The sequence below is a fragment of the Canis lupus genome, chromosome 14, assembly GCF_003254725.2.
Source record: "Canis lupus dingo isolate Sandy chromosome 14, ASM325472v2, whole genome shotgun sequence".
Classification (NCBI taxonomy): domain Eukaryota; kingdom Metazoa; phylum Chordata; class Mammalia; order Carnivora; family Canidae; genus Canis; species Canis lupus.
Genome location: NC_064256.1, coordinates 20,013,658 through 20,037,718, shown reverse-complemented (window position 1 = coordinate 20,037,718; position 24,061 = coordinate 20,013,658). Strand labels below are relative to the sequence as shown.

Genomic DNA, 24,061 nt, shown 5'->3' with positions numbered 1-24,061 from the left:
CCCTCCTCCTAACTTTCCTTCCACCTTGCAAAATAATAAACTTCCCAAAGGTGGAATTATTAAAGCAGAAGCCGAATGATCATCTGTCAGCATTGTGCTATTGAAGAGCTAACTGGAATGAGGGGGAAATTACACTAGATTACCTTGAAGGATTTTTCATCTTTCAGTTTCTATGTCACAAACCAAAATGAAGAAACGAGAACTGGGAAAAAATTTTAAGTGACCAGGAAGAAAAAATATGAATCATCTCTTCCCATTCAAATTGAGAACTGTAGAATATAATGAAGCAAAAGAACAAAAATGAAATAGATCCAAAAGGGAAGAACACAGAATATTAAGTAAATTAAGTAACAGCACACACCAAGAAATTATATTCAGAGTTTAATATACCAATGCTTGCTTTGTTTATGCAGAAATTATCCCATATCTAACCATATTGCTCTAGAGAATTCCAAAACCTTTTTAGTCCTGGAGCAGCGAAGAAGTAAGATGTGACCAAAAAAATCTAACGCAGATGAGATTTAAATCAGATTACAATTGATGGGCATGTAAGTGGGTTAACAAGGTAAACAAAGTGTGGATAACATAATAGAAAGTTATCTTCCCCTAAATTCAGCCTCTTCCCTTTAAAATCCATTAACCCAATAACTAATGTCTTTTGTGGGGAAGTTTAGAGGGGAAGACAAAATATTACGGATGATACAAAACCCAAAAAGTAAATCTTTCTACCACAAATAAATGCCAACAAACATCTGTAACAGTTTGCTGTAGAAAAGAACCTTTTTGAATACCAAATGACCGTGTTTAGTGAAATAGGGAAGGGGTATCCGTATAAACACTCAATATTAGAAGAGGGGTACATGAAAATATTTGTATATTAAATGTGTATGTATAGTACATTAAAATATTTTATATATTTACCTAGTTATAAACCATAGGTTCCAAGACACCAAAATTTTAAAGGCAGTCCAATTTAAATGTTAGGGCATCAAAGTTATCCAAATAAAAACATACCATATAAGATAACTATCCTTATACTTTCCTTAGCTTATTAATTTAGGCTTTCAAAAAATGAAAGAAATTGAATTTCTGAGTCTATCAAGAACTACTTCCTCCTGTTCTTTTATAATTAAAAACTTATACTCTTGTATAAAACTCCTATGTGGTCTAACACAAGAGTCTACGATGTGACACTTTAATGACCCAAACCTTTTTTGAATTTAGAAATCAATACTTTCCTGTATCCAGAACCATCATGCACCTTACAACTTTACACCTGTATCAGCTTCAAAGAACACTATTCCACACAACCAGCTACAGCAGACTGATCTGGAAAGCAAACGTGTCAAACAAGCTTCCCACACATTTTGTAACCAGCTCTTTTCTGAAGCCAGAAAACTGTACTTCACATATTCCAAAGAGCGATCTGTTGACCAGCAGCCTTAGCACCCACTTGAGATCTTTTTTTAGGAATGCACAATCTCACCTGTTTTGTGAATTTGCTATATTATTCAAGAATATTAAGTTCTATTATGAAAGTCAAGGAAACAAATGAGCTGGATAAAACTCATAAGAAGTAGTGGTCACTGATGGTAAGTAAACTAATAGCTTATGAGGTAAAGGCAAAATTCTGAGGCTCAATTAGATATACATAATAAGGGATCATAAGCTTCTGAAATGAAGGCAAAGTTCTTAAGATGTGTTAAAAATAGGCAATTTAATAAGCTCTAAGATATTTTAAACTAGAAAATAAGCTGGAACAAACAAGAGGTTCACTTGTAAAAAAAAAAAAAAAGGATGGAAAGACTAAGTCATCATCATACCATCTCTGGACTGACATATATACCATCTCCATATCAGCCACCCACCAAGGACGCCCCAGGCTGGTCTTATTCCAGACTCTGCAGGTGCTTTACCCAAGAAACACAGATACAACTCAGCAAAACTGGCAAAGCTACACTTGTATGTACGTATACTTGTACCCTCTCTCTTCAATACACCAAATATGTATCATCAGTCTAGGGTATTATTAGTATGTGGAGCCCTTGCTCAAAACTCAGCTCTGGTCCTCATTACCACACCCTCAATCGGAAAGATGATGTGAAAGAGGGAGAGGGTCGGGACATATGAATATTGTGTACCTGGGCCCAGGTGGTGTGGTCCTTCCAAGCTTTGCACCTTATGTGTGTTAACTTACCCCATGGCTTTCCTCTTGCTTCTGGCTGTGTGTTTTAAACTAATTTGATAAATACTGTGATCTGAATATTTAATTTGGTTGCTGAGCCTGTCTATTCCATAACCCCTGGGAAAGCTGGTAATGTACTTGGAGGCTAACTATCACATCAAGGTGATTCCCCCAAAATACCTACGGAATCACAAGTCTTCATTTTAAAAGATCCCCAAGTGATTTATAAGCATATTAAAGTTTAATCTAAAGAAGCAGAATGTCAGAAATTTGGATCTCACAATGATACTCTAAACACCATCTTGAATAAAAGGTCTCGTAGATGCCCTGTGTACCAACTCAGAGCCCCAAAAGAGAAAGAGAATGCTAAGGGACCCACTTTCAACAAGTATCATGTAAGATTTAGAGAAGCACTGCTGCCCTTGGTGATTCTCTTTTGAACCCCAGCTCTGTAAAGCCCCATACAGTTTGAGAAAACATTCAGAAGAGTACAGCACAATACATCTTAACGTTAACCCTATAATCTCTGTCTTGCTGGGAATTAGAATAATACCATTTTTCATCTATGTTATGTTTCAAGAACACCTATCCAAAGGACATAAGGCTACCAGAAACCGAGAAAGGGTTATTACTGCCTTAAAAAGGTTGCAGTGACTTTAGAAAGATCATCCAAGAACATTTTAGCAGAATAGCCTGAGAAGCATTGTTAATGGGCTCTCCACTCCCCACCTACTAGCAGTCGCTGACCTGATCAGCTCCAGTCATTTTATGTATTTATTACTTTTATTGTATATTGCATTGTCCTGACACATAGTAAGGACTCAGTAAATGTTCTGAATTACTAGAAAACAATAATGAAAAATGTCACCCTTTCTATCCTGCATTTATTTAAGGCAAATGTAATTAATTCAATCTGTTGGTTTTGAGAAATTCCTGAGAATGAAAGCATAATTCCACATTAGCATGGTTCATAACACTCTCTCATTCCCCATCTCAAACTTGAATCTATGTTTTCCATTATTAATCAATCCCATTCTAATTTTCCACAACACTGTGAAACCCATCAGCCTATCCATTAAGAAATAATCCATTTCTAAGTGTCACCAACAATTATGTATAAGCAATATGCTACACAGGAAAGATCAGCCATTATTTTAATACTTTTCTAGGTCCAGATTTAAGACATCTTAGAAAAGCATCTATTTAAAACATCTGTAGAAGAACTGAAATAAAAACTGAGGACACGATCACACACACAGAGATCATAAACAAGATGTAAAACAAAAGTCTAAAAGTATCGAGAATATTTACTCTAGTTAAGAATAAGATGAGAATATCAGGAAAAGAATGTAAAAGTTCTAAAGGTCAGTTCTGTAAAGAATATGTCACCTATTGTTGCTAAAAGAGGGAGTATGTTCAAATTTCAAAAGAAAAGATTTAGGTTGGAAATCATAATCTCCCATTCCATAAGTGAATGTTTACAAAAAGAGTAAGGAAACATACATAGGGAATGGCTCAGCGTACTCCCTTTCAAATGGTCTATCAAATCCTGTTCACTCCATGCATTTAGTACAGCCAACGACAGTCACAGTCTTTATATTATAGGACATTAAACATTTCAAGGCAGGTTTTCAGACTGTGTTACATGGGTTTGAAATACCAAGGGTTTAAGAACTGACTCCACCAGCTCACATAGGAAAGAGGTAACATTATAGATTTGTGTGTCTTCCACACCTAACAGCATGAGAATAGACACATAATAAGAAGCCTTCAATAAATACATGTTGAATTTCATTATTATCACCCTCTGAGGCAAAAATCTTAATTGAAGAATAATCTAAACACTACCATCACCACTACCAGGAGAAAAGTAGCTCTCAAAATTTCCAAGTGAATCCACTTACATGTTAAACAATGAGAACAAGAAAGAGTAATTGTCTTATTCTTTACAAAGGGCTAAGAATGAATCTTCTGTTTGCAAACTTAATCCACTCCAACTAGTACTGTTAACTGCCCACTAAAACCCAGTGCATTATCTTTGCTTCACTAATCTTATGCTTGATCTATGTTATATATATATATATATATATATATAAAATCTATTTCATTCTATGTTATGTGAAGTACAGATTATATGAAAATTAAGAGGCAAATGCTTTTTGTTATGAGCCATAGTAGAAAAAATATCACTTGAATTTCAGAATATCATACCCAAAACCTGGCTTGTTCATATAGGAACAGCCACATTTCAATGACAAATCCTTTAAAATGCATTAAACCTATTCCTGTGCGTTATGTTTTGTGCAGCACAGGACCCAAATATAAGGCTGGTGCCCCATTTGGTTGAGTGGGTAGTGTTCTACTTGATAAATTTTCATAAGCTGCTATCCCCCATTTGGGAGTTAGTCACTGGTTTTAACAAACTCCTTGAAGAGTTCATTTCAGTTATTCCTGCCTTGCTCAGTGTGAAACAATTTAATCTTATTGCTTTCTTCCTAAGGGGCAGAAAGATGATGTTCAAAGGAAAGTACTTGAGAAGGGAACATGCATGGTGAAATTTAGGAGCTCCTGGACAGGCCTGAGGGAAAGACACCTCTAAAGAGAGAGCCTAGAATTGGGGGGGGGGTAGGAGGAGAGGCGGAGGGGAGAGTTTCACAAAGGAAATTGGGAAAGCACAGCAAAGAAACTTAGCTTACTCAGAAACCACACTCACACCTCTAGTTATTTTAAACACAGTGTAACTTGGCATGGCCCATTCTGATCCAGAACTTTTGTCTTACGCTAATGAAATGAAAAGTTTGCCCCCTAACACCTATAAATAATTTCATAGATTATTACTTCATTTCAAAATAGTGTTTCATAATTAAAGCAAAATCAAATTTCTCTTTGCTTTGTAAATTATGTCTTACAGCCCTTATACGGAAGTTTTAAAAGATGGAAATAACAATAGACAGTGATTTCAGATTCTTTCAAAAGATAACCACATCCAATTACAAATCTATCATATATACACACTGGACAAGTGAGGAGTCCCTAGAAAGTGGTTTCAAGCTACACATTCTATCACCACAACCCTTCAGATTCCCCTAGGAGGGCACACCAGAATCTCAGGACGAAGGCTGGTGGGTGAAAAAGTGAAAAAGCACAGTGAAAAAGCACTCCAGGAGATTGTGATACTCAACCCATCACCTCCTGCCCCTCCTGCCATTATCAGCTAATAATGTCTCACCACCCGCTACTGATGTACATTGTGCTATTTCTTCTATACCAAATGTTAACTCAGTGAAGTCATTAGAATAGAGCATCTGAATTCAACTGGCATTTACCCAGCTTTTAAGAGGTAAAAACATATACATGAATGACAAATCAATTTAATTTCCTTTCACAAAATTTCATTTCAGGGCTACATTACAAATTCTGAACTCAAAGCTACTTACAGTCATAGCTTTCCAATTAAAGTATTTAAGTCCACTAATATATTTCTACGAATCAAACTTTCACTACTAAGTAGCAGCACACACACACACACACACACACAAAGAATTATAATAAGTTTCAACATTCCTCACAATCCACTTACACTTAAGTAAGAGATAACTCAGATTTTTTTAAGCAAGTAAATGAAGACTGTTATTCCAAGGTCATCATAACTCTCTCATGGTACATTATGCCTCATATCCTAGAGGGTTCAGATTCAGAAAATTTTATTACTTATGGGCACTTGCAGGTAAAACTGGTTAAAGAGGTAATTCCATTTCAAACTAACACTCCTGGTTTTCAGTGTTCATATTATTCATACTCCAGTCCATTGGAATGTATCTCACAATCTCCAAACTTCTTCAACTTTACTGTTAGTCAATACTGTTTTAAGCAAACAGAAAGCCTATCAGGAAATATGTGGACATCTCCCAAACTTTTAAAATCACCTGACATGTGTATATCAACAACCGGGAATTCCTTATAGTTGTCAAATCTATTCTACATACATTTAGGCCCAAATACTAAAAAAAAAAAAAAAAAGAAAAGAAAAGAAAAGAAAAAAAAAACCACTTCAAAAACAAACTGAGAAAACATACTTACCTTAATCGGAGCACTACTAAACTTAATTTTCCTATTTGCTGGGATGTCTTCTTCTTCTGGCAATCCAACAATTTCCGAGTATTCCATATCAGGTTGATAGTAATTGTTTTCATCACTATCTTCCTGCTCATCCTGTTCAGTGCCTGTCTCTCCCCAGTCTGAATTATACCTGGATCTTACCCTATATACATTGTAGTCACTGTGCATGTAAACATGGGAACTCTCAAAATGATCTGAATCTTCAGGTCCTTCTTTTCCACCACTGGATCCAGAAGCATCAGCAGAGGTAAAATCACCACCTGCAAGTTCTTTCTTCTGATGCATTGCTGCCTCACTCCCAACTAAATTAGCCTCAGCGTCTCCTAAAGGTTCATTCTGTGGTGAAGGGATTTCAGACTCTGGCATTGCCTTATGTTCAGCACGAGGCTCTTCAGGAATGTCTCTGTCACCTCTGTCAGGAGTCTCTTGGTTAGATGTGGAGTCCTCGGCTTCCTTTCTCTGCTGTGTCTCTTCACTTGGCATCGAGGCTGGAGAGGTACTTTTCAGAGCCACTTCTGGGACTGGAGTTGTATGACTCTTCTGAGCATCCTCTGCATCATCACTGAGTTTGCTTGGAGGAGACCAAGAATTAGAATCCTTAAGGTGACCAAAGGTATCAAGATTTGTAACAGTAACAGATGGTAGGTTCAGAGGATAATGTCCAGTCACTGAGTATTCACTGTTCTCAGCCTTCTCAGAAACGATGGCACTGGGGGAATCGGTGTTCTCGAATACTGCACTCAGTTGACTCACAGTTGGGGAGACAGCCTCTGTCCGAGAGCTAAGGCTATCCAAGGAATCGGTACTGCCTCTGTTGGACTTCGAACCACCCCACTCATCCTGAGGTTCACTACCTCCAGCTTTCTCTTTCTTTGGGGAATAGCGGTTGTTTTGTCCTGATTCGTGCACACTTCTCTCAAACATCTTCCGAGTTTCTGTGAACTTAGAATAGGAAGGGCCATCGTACAACGTGTCAAATCTACTAATTCGTTCTGAAACAGAGGACTCCAACTTAACAACCGAGCCATCTGTTTTTTCCAGAAATTCTTTGGGCCTCATTCTTCTCTGTGGAGATGAAGGTCCCCCTTTCCCCCTTGTTTTGGCAACGACTGCAGCATTTTCACTGGGTTCCATACCCATCTGCATAAATAGATTTTTGATTCTGTTGACATTGGAGCCATATTTCCTCCCCCTGCTCTGCTGGGAGCCCTCACCTTCTTTTGTTTTTTGCTCCCCATCTGACTTGGGTTTGTCAAAGGTACTTTTCAGTGCCTGGAACTCAGTTCTGTATGCATTCCTGTGAGGAGAGGCACTTCTGAGAGTGGTTCGTTCACCTGAAGACTCGGTTTTCAACATTTTTACTTCAGGGGTGAAAAGCCAATGTTCATAATGATCAGAAAAAACAAAAAACAAAAAACAAAAAAACAAAACACCTCTCTTCTCTAATCACCAGTATTTGATCAAGAAAAAGTACCTCTCAAATGGCATACTGTATCAGTGATCCTCCCAACAGGTGTATTAGGAAATTATTCAGTCAAGAGTTACACAAAATGGCTTTTTCAAAGCAAGACTAGAGGTTCATCTGTAATAGAAAAGAATGAATTTCTAAATTCATTTACTTATTTGAATTTAAGTTTAGTCAACTAATAATACACTTTTCAAAGTGGCTAAGCCATATGTCAAACAGAAAGAAAAAAAAAATCACTTAATGAAATGGGAACTTAAAAGCCAAGAATTTAAAAGTTACACCTCTGATTGGTCTTTGGTAGCAAACATGTTTCAAACACAATGTGGAGATCCCTACAGAAATCACGCACTAACACAACAACATAACTTACATATAAGTACACTACGTTAGCCTAAGTTTCTGTTGCTTTTGTGAATGATCTTAAACCATCAGTTCATCAACCTGTTCGGAAAAAAATGAATTTCAACTTGGGATGCTCCACATCAGGTAGAATTTATTCTTTCTGTAGAAGCCCAATTCAGAGTTTGGAATCTGTTTCCAAAGTCCAAAATATGGTCAGAGAGGCTTATTTCACTCTCTCTGGTCCAACATTCTCATTCATAGCATCCCCAAAGCAACGTTAGGACATTTCAGACCAAAGCAAGCAGAAGAAAGTTCTCAAATGAAAATAAGTTTCACGCTAACTGGAGTTACATCTAATATTTGGAAGTTTCCTAAGTGTGGATGCTATCAATTATACAGTGAGATGCAGAACATCACGGGAATAAATGCAGGAGAACGTGATGATCAGAGAGCAACTATAACACGAAACCTCTTTTCAGAGTCCTGATTTGTTTACTCCTACTCGCCTCTAACTTAGGACAAGCTCAAAATGCAACGCAATGCATGCTTGCTGGTCTCCACTAGCCCGCAGCTGGATTTTGTATCAATTATGCCCGTAATCAAATCCTTCGAGATCTGCTGAGGCGCAGACAACGTAGTTCTAAAGATTTTTCATTTTGTTTTTGCTTTAGTTTCGTCTTTTGGTATTAGGCCGAGCCAGATCACCCTCATGCACAATCAGCTGAGGAAGCACACACTTTCCCTGAAACCGCCTCCAAACTCGGCTTCTGGCCCAGCACGCATGCATGGCCCATGCAGACAAACAAGAAAGGCTTGAGAGTGTGGTGCCTTTCTTTTTTTTTTTTTTTTTTTTTTCTTTTTCTTTTTTGGTAAAGCATCGACAATCTCCTTGTACCCTGACATTTGTTTTTAAGCCTTACACACCCTCCCCTCCCCCCCTTCACATACACCCCTCTCCCTCCCCAGCCAATTCGAACCCGAGGGGGCGGGGGCGGGGGAGATGGGGCCGCCAGGGGGGGGGGGGGGACTCGAAACCTGCCCTCACAAAAGACAAACATAAATAACACCAACTTGAGAGGCAGCCGGTTCCCAAGCCTGGTTCGGGACGCAATCCCTCGGCCCCGGGGCAGGGCCGGGAGAGCAGGTGACGCCAAGCGCTATGGTAGGAGGTCGCAGTCTAGCTTTGTGCCAAGAAGCACCTGAAGTCCTAACACATTGGCTGCGGCTCCCGGCGGCTGCCAGGCGGATCCCAGTGTGGCCCCGGGAGAGCCGAGCTCCCTGGCCACATTCAAAAAAAAAAAGGAAAGAAAAAGAAAAAAAAAAATTACAGGGTGATGATAATAAATCCCTTTGTTTTTCCTCCCAGTGTGCCAGGAAACAATAGATCCCACTGATAGTGCCTCCGATCCTCAACCTATCGCTCCCCAACGCAGCCCACCCCACCCCCAGCCTGCAACTCAGCCTTTGTACATCCCGATCTCCCCCTCTGCGTCTCCACCCTCCCCGCCTCGCCCCGCGCACAGCCTCCCCCTTACCCGAGCCGGAGCCGCCGCCGGCGGGGAGGGTCGGGCGGCCGCGGCCCCCACCCCCGCCTCGGAGGCGCCCCCCGCCCCGCGGCGGCCGCGGCTCTCTCGGCGCCCGCCGGCTCCGAGCCCCTCCGCCCGCCGCTCACGGCGCAGCGCGGAGGGCGGCTGCGGCGGCCGCTTCCACGCGCGCCGCGGCCCCCACGCGCGCCCAGCCCGCGGCGGGCGGCCCCGGGAGGCGCGCTGCGCTCCGCAACGCCATTGCGGGCGGCGGCCCGGGCCGCGACGCGCTCGCACCCTCGGGCGGGCCTGGCGCGGGGGGCCCGGCGCGGGGGGTCGGGGGTCGGGGGTCGGGGTCGGGGGTCGGCCCACGTGCGGCGCCGCGCCGGGCCGCCGGGGCCGCGGGGGAGCCGGGGCGAGGCGGGGGAGAGGCCGCGGGGGCGAGGAAGGCCCAGGGTAACAGGTGCCTCACCTCGCTGATGGGATTAACTCTAGGGCCGCAGAGAGAGGGAGCCCGGCAGCAAAATCCCGGGAGAGGAGAGAGAGGGAGCCTCTGGCGGCCAACCGAGGGCGAGGAGCACCGGCCCGAGGCGAGGCCGCCCCACCCCCCGCGGCCGCGGGCGAGGGGCCTCCCGGGCCTGGGGCCGGGCCTGCCCTTCCCGGGCCCCGCCGCCTCCCTGCTCCGGGGGTCGGCTCGGCGGAGGCGGGGCTGAGGGCCGGCTCGCCGCCGGGCCCTCCCCCCCCCCGCCCCCGAGTCTGCGGCGAACTTCATGACCCCGGGGCATCCAGAACCCCAGGCTGCCCTGCAGGCCCCGAAGGCCACCAGCTAGGCCGTGCCCCGCCTGACACCCACCTTGACCTTAGGCCTCCACCGTGAGAAGGAGGAGGAGGAGGAGGTCTTCTCACTTCCGCGTCAGGGTAGAGTTTTCCAGACCCCCCCACCCCACCCCCACCCGCACCCTTCCCCCTCTTCACACTGCCCAGTCCCCCTTCCTCCCCACCCCCTCCCCAAAAAGGTACCGGAAGTGTTACAGCCCTGCGGCAAAATAGCCCACTCATCAGGACGGTCAATGTAGGTCTTTAAGCCGATCCTCCCAAAGACTCCTCAGAGTACAAAGGACTAAAAGGATAATTTTTCAAGAAGGCCAAAAAAAAAAAAAAAAAAAAAAAAAAGCCATAGAAATATGAAATGAAAAATGTGGCAGATAGGTCCTTCGACTCATTAATTAGAGACGGAACCGCAAGATGTTAGAACCCATTCAAACAAGGATGCAGGCGCAAAGCAGAACTTAGGGACAATCCGGAAAGAGGCAAAACTGGCTAAGATTGTATAAGGCATGAAAATGTAATGTTTTGGATTATCTGTGCTACAGGGAAGTAATAGTATTTCTAAAAAAACAAAACAAAACAAAGTAATTTTGCATTTCTGTAGATAAGAACATTTACATTACCCTAAGTTTCTACAGCCTATAAAATAGGAAAATGGCCTGGTCAAAGGTTCAGACTACTGTAGAACCAAAAAAAAAAAAAAAACAAGAGAGAGTCCTGTTGATAACATCCAGCCTTCCACTGAAAGGACACAGAGAGATATTTGTCCATCTCAAAGTCTTACACAAGTTTTCCCAACATATCTATTATTATCTGCATTTACCAGATGGGAAAACTTGAGGTTTAGGTTTTGTAACTTAACCAGAGCTTTATCAACTAGTAAATGATCATAGTTGGATATGAATTCCAGCAAGTCTGTATACAGAATCTGTACTCTGGGAGCAAAATCTCTTCTATTTTAATTTCAAAAGGCCTTTGTAGCTACTCAATTCTATGTATCTTTTAATTTTGAACAGCAAAATTTTTTCTTCAAGTCTCACCAAATTCTGGGTGCTTTCCCAAAAAATTGGCATTCTCTGTCTACAAAGTGGATGTCACTTCTATAAGCATAAACAGATGTAGCAGGCAATGTGAGGGGGCTGTGGTTCCAGTCTCCACTTTTGGAAAGAACATTTGTGCTGTCTGGGATAATTTAGTGGAAAAGTTCCTGTCATTTATTTGCAGTATGGAACCATGTTTTTCAGGAGAATAACCTAAATAAATGCAAGAACCTAATCACTGAGTTCTGTCTGTAGGAGGGGGCAGAGTTGGCAATAAAATCAGTCTTACACCTCTTTGCAAAAAAGATGATTCATACAAAAAAGCAGCCTAAAGAATTTGGTTGCTTGGGTTTCTTTTTCTTTCTTTTTTTATGTGAACCTTCTGGAAAAATTAATACCGAAGGAATGAATGATAGAGGTTTTTTTTTTAAAACCTAATGCTGATAATTTTAAGATTGCCTGATTGCCCATAATCTACTTTCCTCTTCTAACACCGTTAGAACGATCTACTAACCCAATACATGAGGCTATTTAAATTACTTAGAATTAAATATAATTAAAAATTCAGTTTTTAGTCCCACTAGCCACACTTGAAGGACTCAGTAGCTACAAGTGGTTACTGGCTACCCTATAGGACAGTGTAGATACAGAACATTTCCATCATAGATATTTATTTTGGACAGTGCTATTCTAGACAGCGTTTGCATTTCCATGAATTAAAAAAGGTATATTGACTTTATCAGGGTTGAAACTTAGTTCAAAAGAGCATTAATGTATTGGGGATTCAAGGTCATAAACTTTGCGTATTCCAGTTGGAAAGGGGCTGGAGCAATGTTAGGGTATAAAAGATGATATTTAGTATTGACATGCATGGTATACAAAGTGCAATGCATTGGGGAGGAGTGATGCTCACATATGATTTCTTTCATGAATCCTGGAGAATATTGTGTACTGCTATTCTTAGTTCCTTTGTAACCATGATTAGTTTAAAAAAAAAAAAAAAGGGACCATAAGATAAAAATTGCAAAATGTAGAAACATCTGGGTAGCTCAGCTGCTTGCGCAGCAGACTCTTGATTTTGGCTCAGGTCATGATCTCCCAATCCTGGAATTGAGGCCCATATTGGGGTCCACGCTCCACGCAGAATCAGCTTCAGATTCTTTCTCTAGGTCCTCTTCCTCCTTCTGCCCCTCCCTATTCACGCGTGCCCGAGTATACTCTTTCTAAAATAAATAAAATCTTTGTTTAAAAAAAGTACAAAATGTATTCTATGTTTTTTAGGGGTTTTTCTCAATATATTTTTAAAGTTCTCATAATGGATATTCTGAATAACTAGTCAAAGAATTGTTAAAATTAAATTAAAATAAAATTTAACCTAAATCAAGCCTAAATCAATTTTTTAGACTAGGTAATATTAACTAAGCTAAGCCTGAAGACTGCCTATCACACCATATTTAATGCAGAAAGGCACTTGGCTGATTGTATGTTAACAGAAGTTCATGGACAGAATAGAATGGAACAAAGCTAAAGGTCTCTGAAATAATCTCTTTATGGAATAGACAAAGTAATGGAACAGCAATTTGTATAAGTTTACACATAGCTTTAGCATAAAAGGATATTTCACTGCTATGTTTCTTTAGCAATACTAATAAGAAAAATGTGTTGATAGGAATGAAGCAACTTGTTTACCAAAAGTGTATTTATAACTGCTTATTTCACATTTGCAAATATCAGAGTGTGCTGTCTCCTTCCAATTTGAATGTTGGTAATCAGGTATCCTAAAGGTCCATCCTTTAAAATAACCATCCCTATTTAAGGGTAAAAATTTAAGTCTGTCTTGCAGTATTTTAGTCTTTTGGTATTTCACACACACTCCATTGTAGAGGTGAAATATATTTCTGTGAAATAATGAAAAAGTCCCCGGGCTTACATTCAGAATACATCAGAGATCTCTATGATTTGTCTGATTTCATGTTACTAACTATAAAATAATGTTTAAATCAATAAACATTTTCTAATCTAGAAGGTGTCATTTCTGCCCAAATAAATTGATAATGATTCAGCATTGCTTTCTACCTACATTCATGGCTTGGGTATGCCACTGAAAATTTATACCATCATCTTGATCCATTTCTCATCCTAAAATACATCCAGTGTCTTGGCTTTTCAGCCAAAAGGTAGGCTCATGATAGGTTTGAGCATTTACTTTTATTTGGAAGTAATAAACTATAGAACTTCTTAGGATTCCTGAAGTCATTTTTTAAAGTTGTTATTAATTTCTTAGCTCTACAAATAAAGCACAGTAGATTTACAGTGTGTTTAGGCCAAAGTGATACATCTTCTCTTTTTTCCCTATTTGTACTGTATTTGGTTGCCTACACAAAACACAGTAAACCAAGAGTTTTATTGGACTAGACATTAGTATGATGTTTTCATTACTGTCACTGCATCTCAGCTTGAAACAATAGCTGCTATAACTATTCTTCTCAGTTTTCAGTTTTATAATGGTATAAATTACATGTTTAAAAACAAGTGTGAGGTATTTATCTGTTTCTACAGAAGCACATTTTACTTTCAGCAGATTAGCCCCTCTGGCAGAAGGATTCTGGTGGTGGTACTCTACCTGCCAATTCTCCACCCACACGGTACACCTGAACTCCGGCATCTTTGGGATTGACATGTTGTCTACTCTGCTTCAGAATAATTTTATATTTCAAGACAGAAACAAAATGGGAGAGTTATGGTAATCCTTCACTGAAAGAACAGTTAGCAAAGTGTCAAATTGAGATTCAAATTGAAAACATTTTACTGAGATTCATATTCACTATTATTTTATCTTAGAAATGCTAAACCTATTTCTCAAGCAATGTGATAGCATGGGTCCTCTTTGCGCACGACTGTTGGAGGAAATAGCTGTCCAAAACACTCTTCGTTGTGAAAATATGGAGAGAGGAATCAAAGAATAGCAAAGGTATGTCAGTAGCTTCTCTATCCCATGGCACTGGCCTTGGTGAATTAATTATTAAATAGACAAACCCCTGTTTGTCTACAATTAAACAAGAAATTTCTCTGATTTTATTTCCATTTCCAGTCTAGTTCAAGTAACAGAACTAAACTTTGAAGAGGTCCATTATAGTTCCACATGGTATAAAATCCAAGTTTTTATAAACTACATTTTTTTAAAACTTAGGTATTTGGAGGTGTCTGGTTGGCTCATCAGTTAAGCATCTGACTCTTGATCTCAGCTCAGGTCTGCATCTCAGGGTCGTGAGTTCAAGCCCTGTGTTGGGCTTCATGCTGGGCATGGAGCCTACTTAAAGACAAACGAACAAAACTCTAGTATTTAACTTAGGGACGTGATTATCTGCATTTAGAAATAATAAAGGGCACCTGGGTGGCATAGTGGGTTGAGCCACCAACTCTTGGTTTAAGCTCAGGCATCATGGGATGAAACCCTAAGTCCTGCTCTGCCCTCACCACAGTCTCCTCTCCTTATCCCTCTGCTCCTCCACTCATGCTCTCTCTGATTCTCTCAAATTTTTTTCAAATAAATTTTAAAAAACAAAAATAAAATAAATTGCTCTGAGTTATTAGTACATTTTCCATAGGTTCTTAGCTATAATCCTGATGTCAGGCATAGACTTTTATCAACTACCATTATTTTAACACGGAGTTTGAAAATATATCCTTATGCCTTACATGTTTCTACATCATTAAATTTTTGAATTGGGTGAGTAATGAATAAGTATGTATCCTAATCAGTGGGTAGATCTAGAGCAACCAACGCTCCTGTTCATGTCCGAGGACGATATCCAGTATTGTAACTGTATTTGGAAGTGTTGGGGGCCTTAGCGTTAGCTTCTTGATTAAGCCACGACAGACTCCCTCACTGAACTAGTATCTTAGAGCTTTGCACAAGTGGCAGTATCGAAGCCAATGAGGTTTATCTGAGGCACGATTATTGCTAATTGAAAACTGAACTAGTGTCTTTGATTAGATACTAAATGTGTAGATAGATCACATACTTTCTGGGCTTTCTTGATATTCTTAGAAGAAAAAAAACTTTCAAACTGAAATCGTGAGATTGTAGTTTTATAAAAATATATTTGTATAAGTTAAACCAGTTAGTCTAGAAAATCTTGTATCCTAATCCTGCTCTTGATCTGTGTTTAATTGAGGAAAAATACTACATTAATAATTCTCTACCTTACAAGCCAAGTGTTTATTCCCTTTTAAAGAAAGCCATGGACACCAACGTGGTATATGTCCATGCAAAAAAAAAGACAACATGCTATTTATTTCCCATATTCAATTATGGCAAAAACTGAAAAACAAGAATAAATAAATATCTTATTTATTTTGTACATACAGAAACAGTACAGCAAACAGTTGAAAACTGCCTTATACCTAGCTAGATCCTCAAAGAAAATAAAATTCGTATTTTATGATACTGAGAATAGAAACAAACACGTTAGTGGGAGATGAAATTGAGCTGGTATTAATTAAAATTTTAGAAGGGAGTTAAACATTACAGTTACAACAAAGCAAAAACAAGACACCATCTTTGTCAGGAATGTAAATTTGGCCTGTTGTAGCTTGAAAGGGAAAGAAACTGAATTTTGTGGATTTTTGATTTATTTTATTTTTTTAATTTTTATTTATATATGATAGTCACACACAGAGAGAGAGAGAGGCAGAGACACAGGCAGAGGGAGAAGCAGGCTCCATGCACTGGGAGCCTGACGTGGGATTCAATCCTGTGTCCCCAGGAACGCGCCCTGGGCCAAAGGCAGGCGCCAAACTGCTGCGCCACCCAGGGATCCCGAATTTTGTGGATTTTCAAAGAATTTTTGCTTTGCTCTCGAATTTAACAAGCTATTCTGACATGATTTTGTGAAACCTGAATAATTTTCATATAATAAATTACATGTATTTAAGTACCCTGTGCTATAATTTAGCAAAGTATACATATTTTGCAAATTCATAAGTTGAGCTCATCTTAAGAGCCTCAGAGATTATGCAAAGCCAGCTATATACAACCAAATGATAGACTACCACATGCTCGTTCAGAGAAGAGTTGGACCAAGGCCAAATGAGGCATTTAGATGCATAAATAAATAGTCATTTATTATGTGATGTAGCTTTATTTTCTGAAAGCAAATGCACCTTCAAAAATCTAACACTAAGCTTAAAACTGACACTGAGATACTCTCGGATGAGTGCTGACCCAGAAACTTACATATTTACATACAGACACAGTTTCCAAAATATTTGTACATAATCATCACCTCACTAAACCTTTCTGATCGCTTCTATGAAATTTTTGAATAACAAGGTCAACGCATACTATAAGGACTTTTATTTTGCTCTAAGTAAAATTTTCTCCAACTATGGAGGATAAGACTTTTCTGCAAGATTCCAACCATATGTTTGCCATGTAAAACTTAAAATGTATAAGAAACAATTCAGAGCTGACACAAAATGTTTCTTAGGAATTACTATTGTTTAGGCTCACTGTGCAGAAATCAAAAACACATTTGATTTTGAATAGTTCTTGATAGCATTTAGAAATTTAAGAAAAAAAGTAAATACCTGGAATATTAGTTAATTTCAAAAGAAACCAGGTATGTGGCTTATAGATTCTTTATTAAATAATAAGCCTCTGTTATATTCCTTGCTCATAAAAAAAATTGGTTATCTGGATTTCATTCCCTGGCATAGTTGGAGGCATGAACGATGAACATTAGCTATCCTTGGCTTGGTTAAGAATGCTTGGAAAGCAATAAAAGAAAATACATAAATTACGTCACAAAATTTAGAAAATATTTATCTTTGTTAGTAGTATCATATCCACTGGCTCCAAACCTTGTGTGAAAATCAGAATCACCTAGAGAGTTTGATCAGGTTTAAATACCTGGGTCATATGCCAGCCCTCCTAAAAGGAATCTCTAAGTAGAATCTAGCAAATTCCAAAATGTTCCAAAGGTGATACTGTTGTGCAGCTGGAGTGAAGATGGAATTTTAGGAAACACTAACTAGATGATGTAACTGATATTAGAATCTAATACACTGCTAATGTCTAGTATATACCTACAGTTCTCATTCCCGTATCACTATCTGGTTACTTGCTGGGTAGAGGGTTGTCATCTATGTGGCGAAGTTTCTAGGACCATGAGTGGGAGGTATCAGAAATCATGCTACTCCATCTTCCCTGCTATGTTTTTGGTTGTGAGGTCTAATCTTGACTTTTTGGTAAGATAATAATGACAACAGTTGCTTTGTAGTTACTGTCCGGATTTGTTCTCTACAGGCTAGAAAAACTTTTAAATTTTTTTTAAAATTTATTTATGATAGTCACAGAGAGAGAGAGAGAGAGAGGCAGAGACACAGGCAGAGGGAGAAGCAGGCTCCATGCACTGGAAGCCCGACGTGGGATTCAATCCTGGGGTCTAGGGATCCCTAGAAAAACTTTTAAATGTGATACTCATATTTCTAAGAATTGAGAAATCTCCTTGAGTCCTTCTGCTCAAACTTTCCTCTAACTTCAAAACTACCCAGGAAAAATTTAATCTCTTAAAATGTATTTAAATTTGAGAGTACGGGGATCCCTGGGTGGCTCAGCGGTTTAGCGCCTGCCTTTGGCCCACAGTGTGATCCTGGAGTCCAGGGATCGAGTCCGCGTCGGGCTCCTGGCATGGAGCCTGCTTCTCCCTCTGCCTGTGTTTCTGCCTCTCTCTCTCTCTCTCTCTCACATGAATAAATAAATCTTAAAAAAATAAATAAATTTAGAGTACAGTGATATATTAGCTACCTTTGTTAAGATTTCAGAAATGTTTTGACCAACTGGTGGATACTTCTCAGAACCACTGAAACTCTAGTTCCATCAGAAAATGCAGACGTTTTGAAGGCAGACAAATACTGAGCATGTTGTTGAAAGATCATTTTCAAAAAAAGGTAAGTGAAGTCATGACTCCCATACAGATTTCAAAATAAAAATACGTTTAATGATTTTTAAAGAGTAAACTGGCAAGATATTACAACCAATTCAAAAGAAATTATTTTCTTAAAGAAACACAGATTTAAAAATCAGAATATTGAAATTAATGCATACATGAAAGCAAAAATGGCCTGTTCCTCACTGAGGGAGAGAAGGCAAGTGAACCTACCTCTACCTAACAGAATTCATAGGTCTGTAGATAGGAATTATTTTGCAGTGCTATCAGCTACCCATGCTTTAAAGAGTTGTAAAATAGCTCAAAGACAATGAAAAACTAGAATCAGATAACTGAAGGAATGTGATCTAAACAAAGTATAGTTTTCTGTTGAAGCATAAAATTCTTTTTACAACGTCAGACATCCATAAGTTTCCCTTCTTTATTTTCAAACACTTACATCAGCCATCTTTGGGCCATACACAGGAATGCTCATTACATCATTATTAACTTATAGCCAAAAAGGGAAAGCAACACAAATGTCCATCAAATGATGAATAAATAAATAAAATATTGTAGATCTATACGATGGACTTTATTTGGCAACGAAAAGAAATGAAGTATTGATACATATGCTACAACATGAATAAAGCTTAAAAACATTAAGCTTTTGTTTAATGTTTTTGTTTAATGATTGACTTCAATCACAAAGATAGAAGTCAATCACAGAAGGTTACATTTTGCATGATTCCATTTACACAAAATGTCAGAATAGGCAAATCTATAGAGACAGAAATTAGGTTAGCTGTTGCTTACGGCTGGGACTGGTGCGGTTGATGTTGGTGAGTGACAGCTAACAGGTCTGGAATTTCTTTTAAAGGATAAAAAATATTCTAAACTTTGTGGTCGTGATCTCACAACCTTATGTATATACTAAAAACACATTGATAGGTACACTTTAAATGGGTGAAAGTTATGATATGTATATTATATCTCAATAAAGCTGTAATAAAATAATCTTTGAGATAATCTATAATAAATCCACAGCCCCACAATTAATTGCCTAGATCTAGGATGACTCCCATATTTCAAATCAAATTAATTTTATTGGCTAACACTGTTGTTTACCACTGGATGGTTCTCTTAAGGTACCAGACGTATAGATCAGGGCTGATTCTCATTATAGTCTAAGAACTGGTAAGCTAATACTAAGTGGAATAATTGAGATTTTTACAGTTATGTGAGAACCTGTACACCATAAGTATACAGAACTGGAAATGAAAAATGTGTTTCATTAAAGTATTAAAACATCAGATCAGTAATTTTACTCTGTATTGGGATTTACAGATTCTGTGACTTGGGCTGAAGTTACCTATGCCATGCTTAAAATTCTTTTGGGGGGGAGCCTAGGTGGCTCAGCAGTTGAGCTTCTGCCTTCAGCTCAGGGTGTGATCCGGATCAAGGGATGGAGTCCCACGTGGGGCTCCCTGCGAGGAGCTTGCTTCTCCCTCTGTCTGTATTTCTGCCTCTGTCTGTGTGTCTCTCATGAATAAATAAATAAATAAAATCTTTTAAAAAATTATTTGGAATGCAGTAAAGATAAATACATGTATATAGAAGTAACTCTTTACCTGATTTGACATATCTAAAACATTAGAAGGGAATATATGGATACTCAAGGGCAGATACCTCTGTAAACACTTGATTTTGTAATTTTATTTATTTTCTAAGATATCTCATGATGAGTCAAAACTTTGTATATCCGTAAATAAGGATATATAAGGCAATGTGAATGGTTTTTAAGCCAGTATGTCCAAAATGTATTTGTATCCAAACAATTCTTACCTCAAAGCAATTTCCTAAGTCTACTCAACAATGAATGTCTTCATTCTTTGAAATAGAATTTGACATTTATAAACAATCTAAAGTCATTCGTAGTTAAATATGATATGAGAAATGAAAGTAACATACCCAGCTTTATTAAGTAGTTCATTGACTAGATCAGAGGCTAGTTCATAACAAAAGAAGAGCTCAAAAAGATAGTTTTTAGCATTATTTGAAAAGGCATATGGTTGGAAGAGGATAACATTCATTTTGATGCATAATTTATGTGTTTGTTTTGTTTGTCATTTTTAATGGCACATCATTATTGTCATAGTATACATTAACAATGTTCTAGTACTTATTATCGAACAGATATTATACAAATAAAAACAATCAATGCTTACAATATAGTAGGTAATACTACACAGTTTCATTGTACAATGGGAAGTTGTCCCTATTACACTAGATAAAAATGTGTAAGAGGTGGACAGAGTATTATCTCAAAGCCAGTTTTCATTGTCAAAAGTGTGATTGTCTCATAGTCAATTTTCATTGTTTCATTTTCGTTGTGAAAAGTGTGACTTCATCTTAAGAAAAACAAATCTGGAGATCTTATAGCTTCTGATTTTAAAACATATTATGAAGCTACAGTAATCAAAATAGTACGATACTGGCAAAAAGATATAGAGACCAATGGAGCAGAATAGAGAATCCAGAAATAAATTCTTACACATAGAACCAAATGATCTTCAATGAAAGTGCCAAGGTTACATGAGAGGGAAAGGACAGTGTCTTCAACTAATGGTATGGGAAAATAGAATATAAAGCTGCAAAAAAATGAAGACAGATCCTTATGTTAACATCATCTACAAAAATTAACTCACAATGGATTAAAGACCTAGATATCTAAGACCTGAATCTATAAAACTCCTAAAAGAAAACATACAGGGAAATCTTCATGACATTAGAATAGGCAATGATTTCTTGGATATGCACTGAAAGCACAGGTAACAAAAGCAAAAATAGGCAAATGTGACTGTACTAAGAGTTTCTGTGGAGTGAAGGAAGCAATCAACAGAGTGAAAAGGCAGCCTACAGAAGGGGAGAAAATACTTGCAAACCATGTATCTGGTAAGAGGTTAATACCTAGAATATATAATGAACTCCTAAAAATAATAAAAATAAAATAAATAAATCATTCCTATAACTGGGCAAAAAAAATTAATTTCAAAAGGAGTAAACAATTTGAATAGATATTTCTCCAGAAAGATATACAGATGGCTGACAATCATATTAAAAGATGCTCAATATCACTAGTCATCAGGGAAATGCAAATCAAAACCACAATGAGATATCACCTCACACCCATTAAAATGGCCATTATCAAAACAAAAACAAAAACAAGAAAATTCTCATTGTTATTGAGGATGTGAAGAAATTGAAACCCTTGTGCACTGTTGTTAGAAATGTGAATTGGCTGTATGTTAGTAAATTGAACACCAATAAAAAAAAAAAAAAGAAAGAAATGTGAATTGGTGCAGCCACTATGGAAAACAGTATGGAGTTTCCTAAAAAAAAAATTGTTTAAAGATTTTACTTTTATTTATTCGTGAGAGACACAGAGAGAAAGAGAGGCAGAGACACAGGCAGAGGGAGAAGCAGGCTCCATGTAGGGAGCCTGACATGGGACTCAATCCCAGGTCTCCAGGATCACGCCCTGGGCTGAAGGCGGCACTAAACCGCTGGGCCACCAGGGCTGCCCTAAAAAATTTTTAAGTAAGAATTACCAAATGTTCCAGTAACCCCACTCTGGTATTTACCCAAAATAACTGAAAATAGAATCTTGAAGAAAGATGTGCACACCCATGTTCATTGCAGTGTTATTCACAACAGCAAAGATGTGGAAGCGACCTAAATGTCCATCAACAGAAGAACAGATAGAGAAAATATGCTATGTGCATACAACGGAATACTAGTCAGCCTTAAAAAAAAAATCTTGTCATCTGCTATAACATGGATCAATCTTGATTACATTTGCTAAGTAAAAGGAGCCAGTCACAAAATTACAAATACTGCATGATTTCACTTATGTGAGATATCTGAAATGGTCAAACTGTTAGAACAGAGAGTAGTAGAATGATTGCCAGAAGTCAGGGAATGAAGTGGGGGAGAGGCAAAAGAGAAATTGTTCAATGGATATAGGGTTTTAGTTTTGCAAGATGAAAAAGTTCTAGAGTTCTGTTATACCACAATGTGTATGTAGTTCATACTACTGCATGGTGTAATTTTTTAAAGTGGATAATAAATTTGTGTTATGTGTTTTTGACCACAATAGAAAGAAGTGTGATTTCATTGCTGCAAGGTAAACCAATACAAAGAAAACCAATTTTAAATGTATGATTGTCCCTGGAGGATCATCAAAGTCAAAGCTAATTGGCAGGAGAAGGTAATTCATACACAAGTGTACTTTGCCAGGTTTCATGTTTCTAACTTCACAAATGCCTCAGAAGGTATGGAAATTGCTTCCTTATTTTTCAGGGACTTTATTACTTAGCTGGGTTATAAAATCTAAATGCCATGTACTTTGAAAGTATATAAATGCTTAAGCTCTTTTAACCTTGACTCTTGAATTTGAAATTGCAGGCCTGAGTTCTTACTGTACTGATGCAGAACAAAAAGTCAAACAATTCTTTCCTCATAAATCCAGATGCCATTTGGATTTTGATTTCCCTTCAGGATAGTGGGTTAGATGGAGACACTGTGCCCCGTCTCATGGAATGATTTTAGCTGGTCCAGTCTAACTCAGATTTATCTTTACTCTGATGAATGAGATGCAGTCAGTTCTCTGGTACTTCAGCCATAAAGTTAATCCACTAAACTTGAGCCAGAGTGGTCTCCAATGCTCAATGAACCCTGGAGTTCTAACCTCATTGGGCCTTACCCTTCCCTATTGTGAAATTCTCTCTCTCATCATTCTCACCAGTAAATAATAGTAGGAATTGTGTATCTAGTTAACCTTGAACATCTATAAATGACAAATACATGTTTGTCTCACTTTTTGACTTTAACCTAAAGAATTCAGTTACATTTGTTAATTCATTTAAAAGAGCAAATTAAAAATACATTTTATAGGTCTAATAAAAATCACTCGCTTGGTTATTTATCAGTCTGAAACTTTATATTTAGTTGCATTAAATATTAGAATTATAAAATATTTATGGTAAACTGGACTGAAATTCGAGTATTTTTCTCTATACATAGGTGTATGCTAGTTTATAAAACACATGGGAGAAAACTAATGTATCAATGGTGTACTGATAATGCTTGACAACTGACTTTGCACAGGGATTAGGAGGGCTCTTGTTTGCTGTATTTGCCAATTTCCAAGGTGTCATTACTCCCATCACAGCCAATTTCAAACTACTAACTTACAATTCCTGAAAATTTAATAGCTCTTAGGCCAGGACCCAGTTCCAACTCATCACTGAAGAAAACCTATACATTAATAAAAAGATCTATATATTTTCTAAAAGATATATATGTATATGTATATTCAGTAAATTTTAAGCAATACATTGCTCAAAGTAAAATATGAGATTTAAAGTATGTTTGAGACTGTATCTTTTTTTGTATGAATTTATAAAAGGCAAATTCTGTGACAATAGTGGGTTATGTCATTAGCAACAACTTCACTTTTATCTAATAACATGATTTGCACTGTTATTTCTTTTAAAGTCCTGAGACATAGGTGGATGGCGTGAGTTAAAAAGATAATTCAATAAAAGCAAGTCACTGAGAGT

The 24,061-nt window shown here is 38.3% G+C and overlaps 1 protein-coding gene, 1 long non-coding RNA gene and 1 pseudogene across 20 annotated transcripts in view; 2 read left to right on the top strand and 1 right to left on the bottom strand.

The window, feature by feature from the left end:
• PPP1R9A (protein phosphatase 1 regulatory subunit 9A) overlaps positions 1–10,249 on the bottom strand; it is a 312,061-nt gene extending 301,812 nt beyond the window's left edge. For 18 of the 19 annotated variants that reach the window (XM_049093580.1, XM_049093583.1, XM_049093584.1 and 15 more), the window contains exons 1-2: positions 10,110–10,249; positions 6,266–7,886 (exon numbers count right to left, since the gene is read on the bottom strand). In XM_049093580.1, coding sequence (XP_048949537.1) covers positions 6,266–7,660 — 1,395 coding nt within the window. In that variant the 5' untranslated portion in view covers positions 7,661–7,886; positions 10,110–10,249. Of the gene's footprint in view, positions 1–6,265; positions 7,887–9,649; positions 9,770–10,109 lie in introns of those variants that run through there. The other variant, XM_049093581.1, reaches the window with a different exon arrangement.
• A 4,007-nt stretch (positions 10,250–14,256) lies between these two features.
• On the top strand, positions 14,257–22,812 carry LOC112674809 (uncharacterized). The gene is made up of 3 exons (XR_004804833.2): positions 14,257–14,476; positions 18,327–18,459; positions 22,597–22,812. It is a non-coding gene; the product is annotated as an uncharacterized LOC112674809 (long non-coding RNA).
• On the top strand, positions 15,412–15,561 carry LOC112675139 (U4 spliceosomal RNA; annotated as a pseudogene).
• Positions 22,813–24,061: the final 1,249 nt, after the last annotated feature.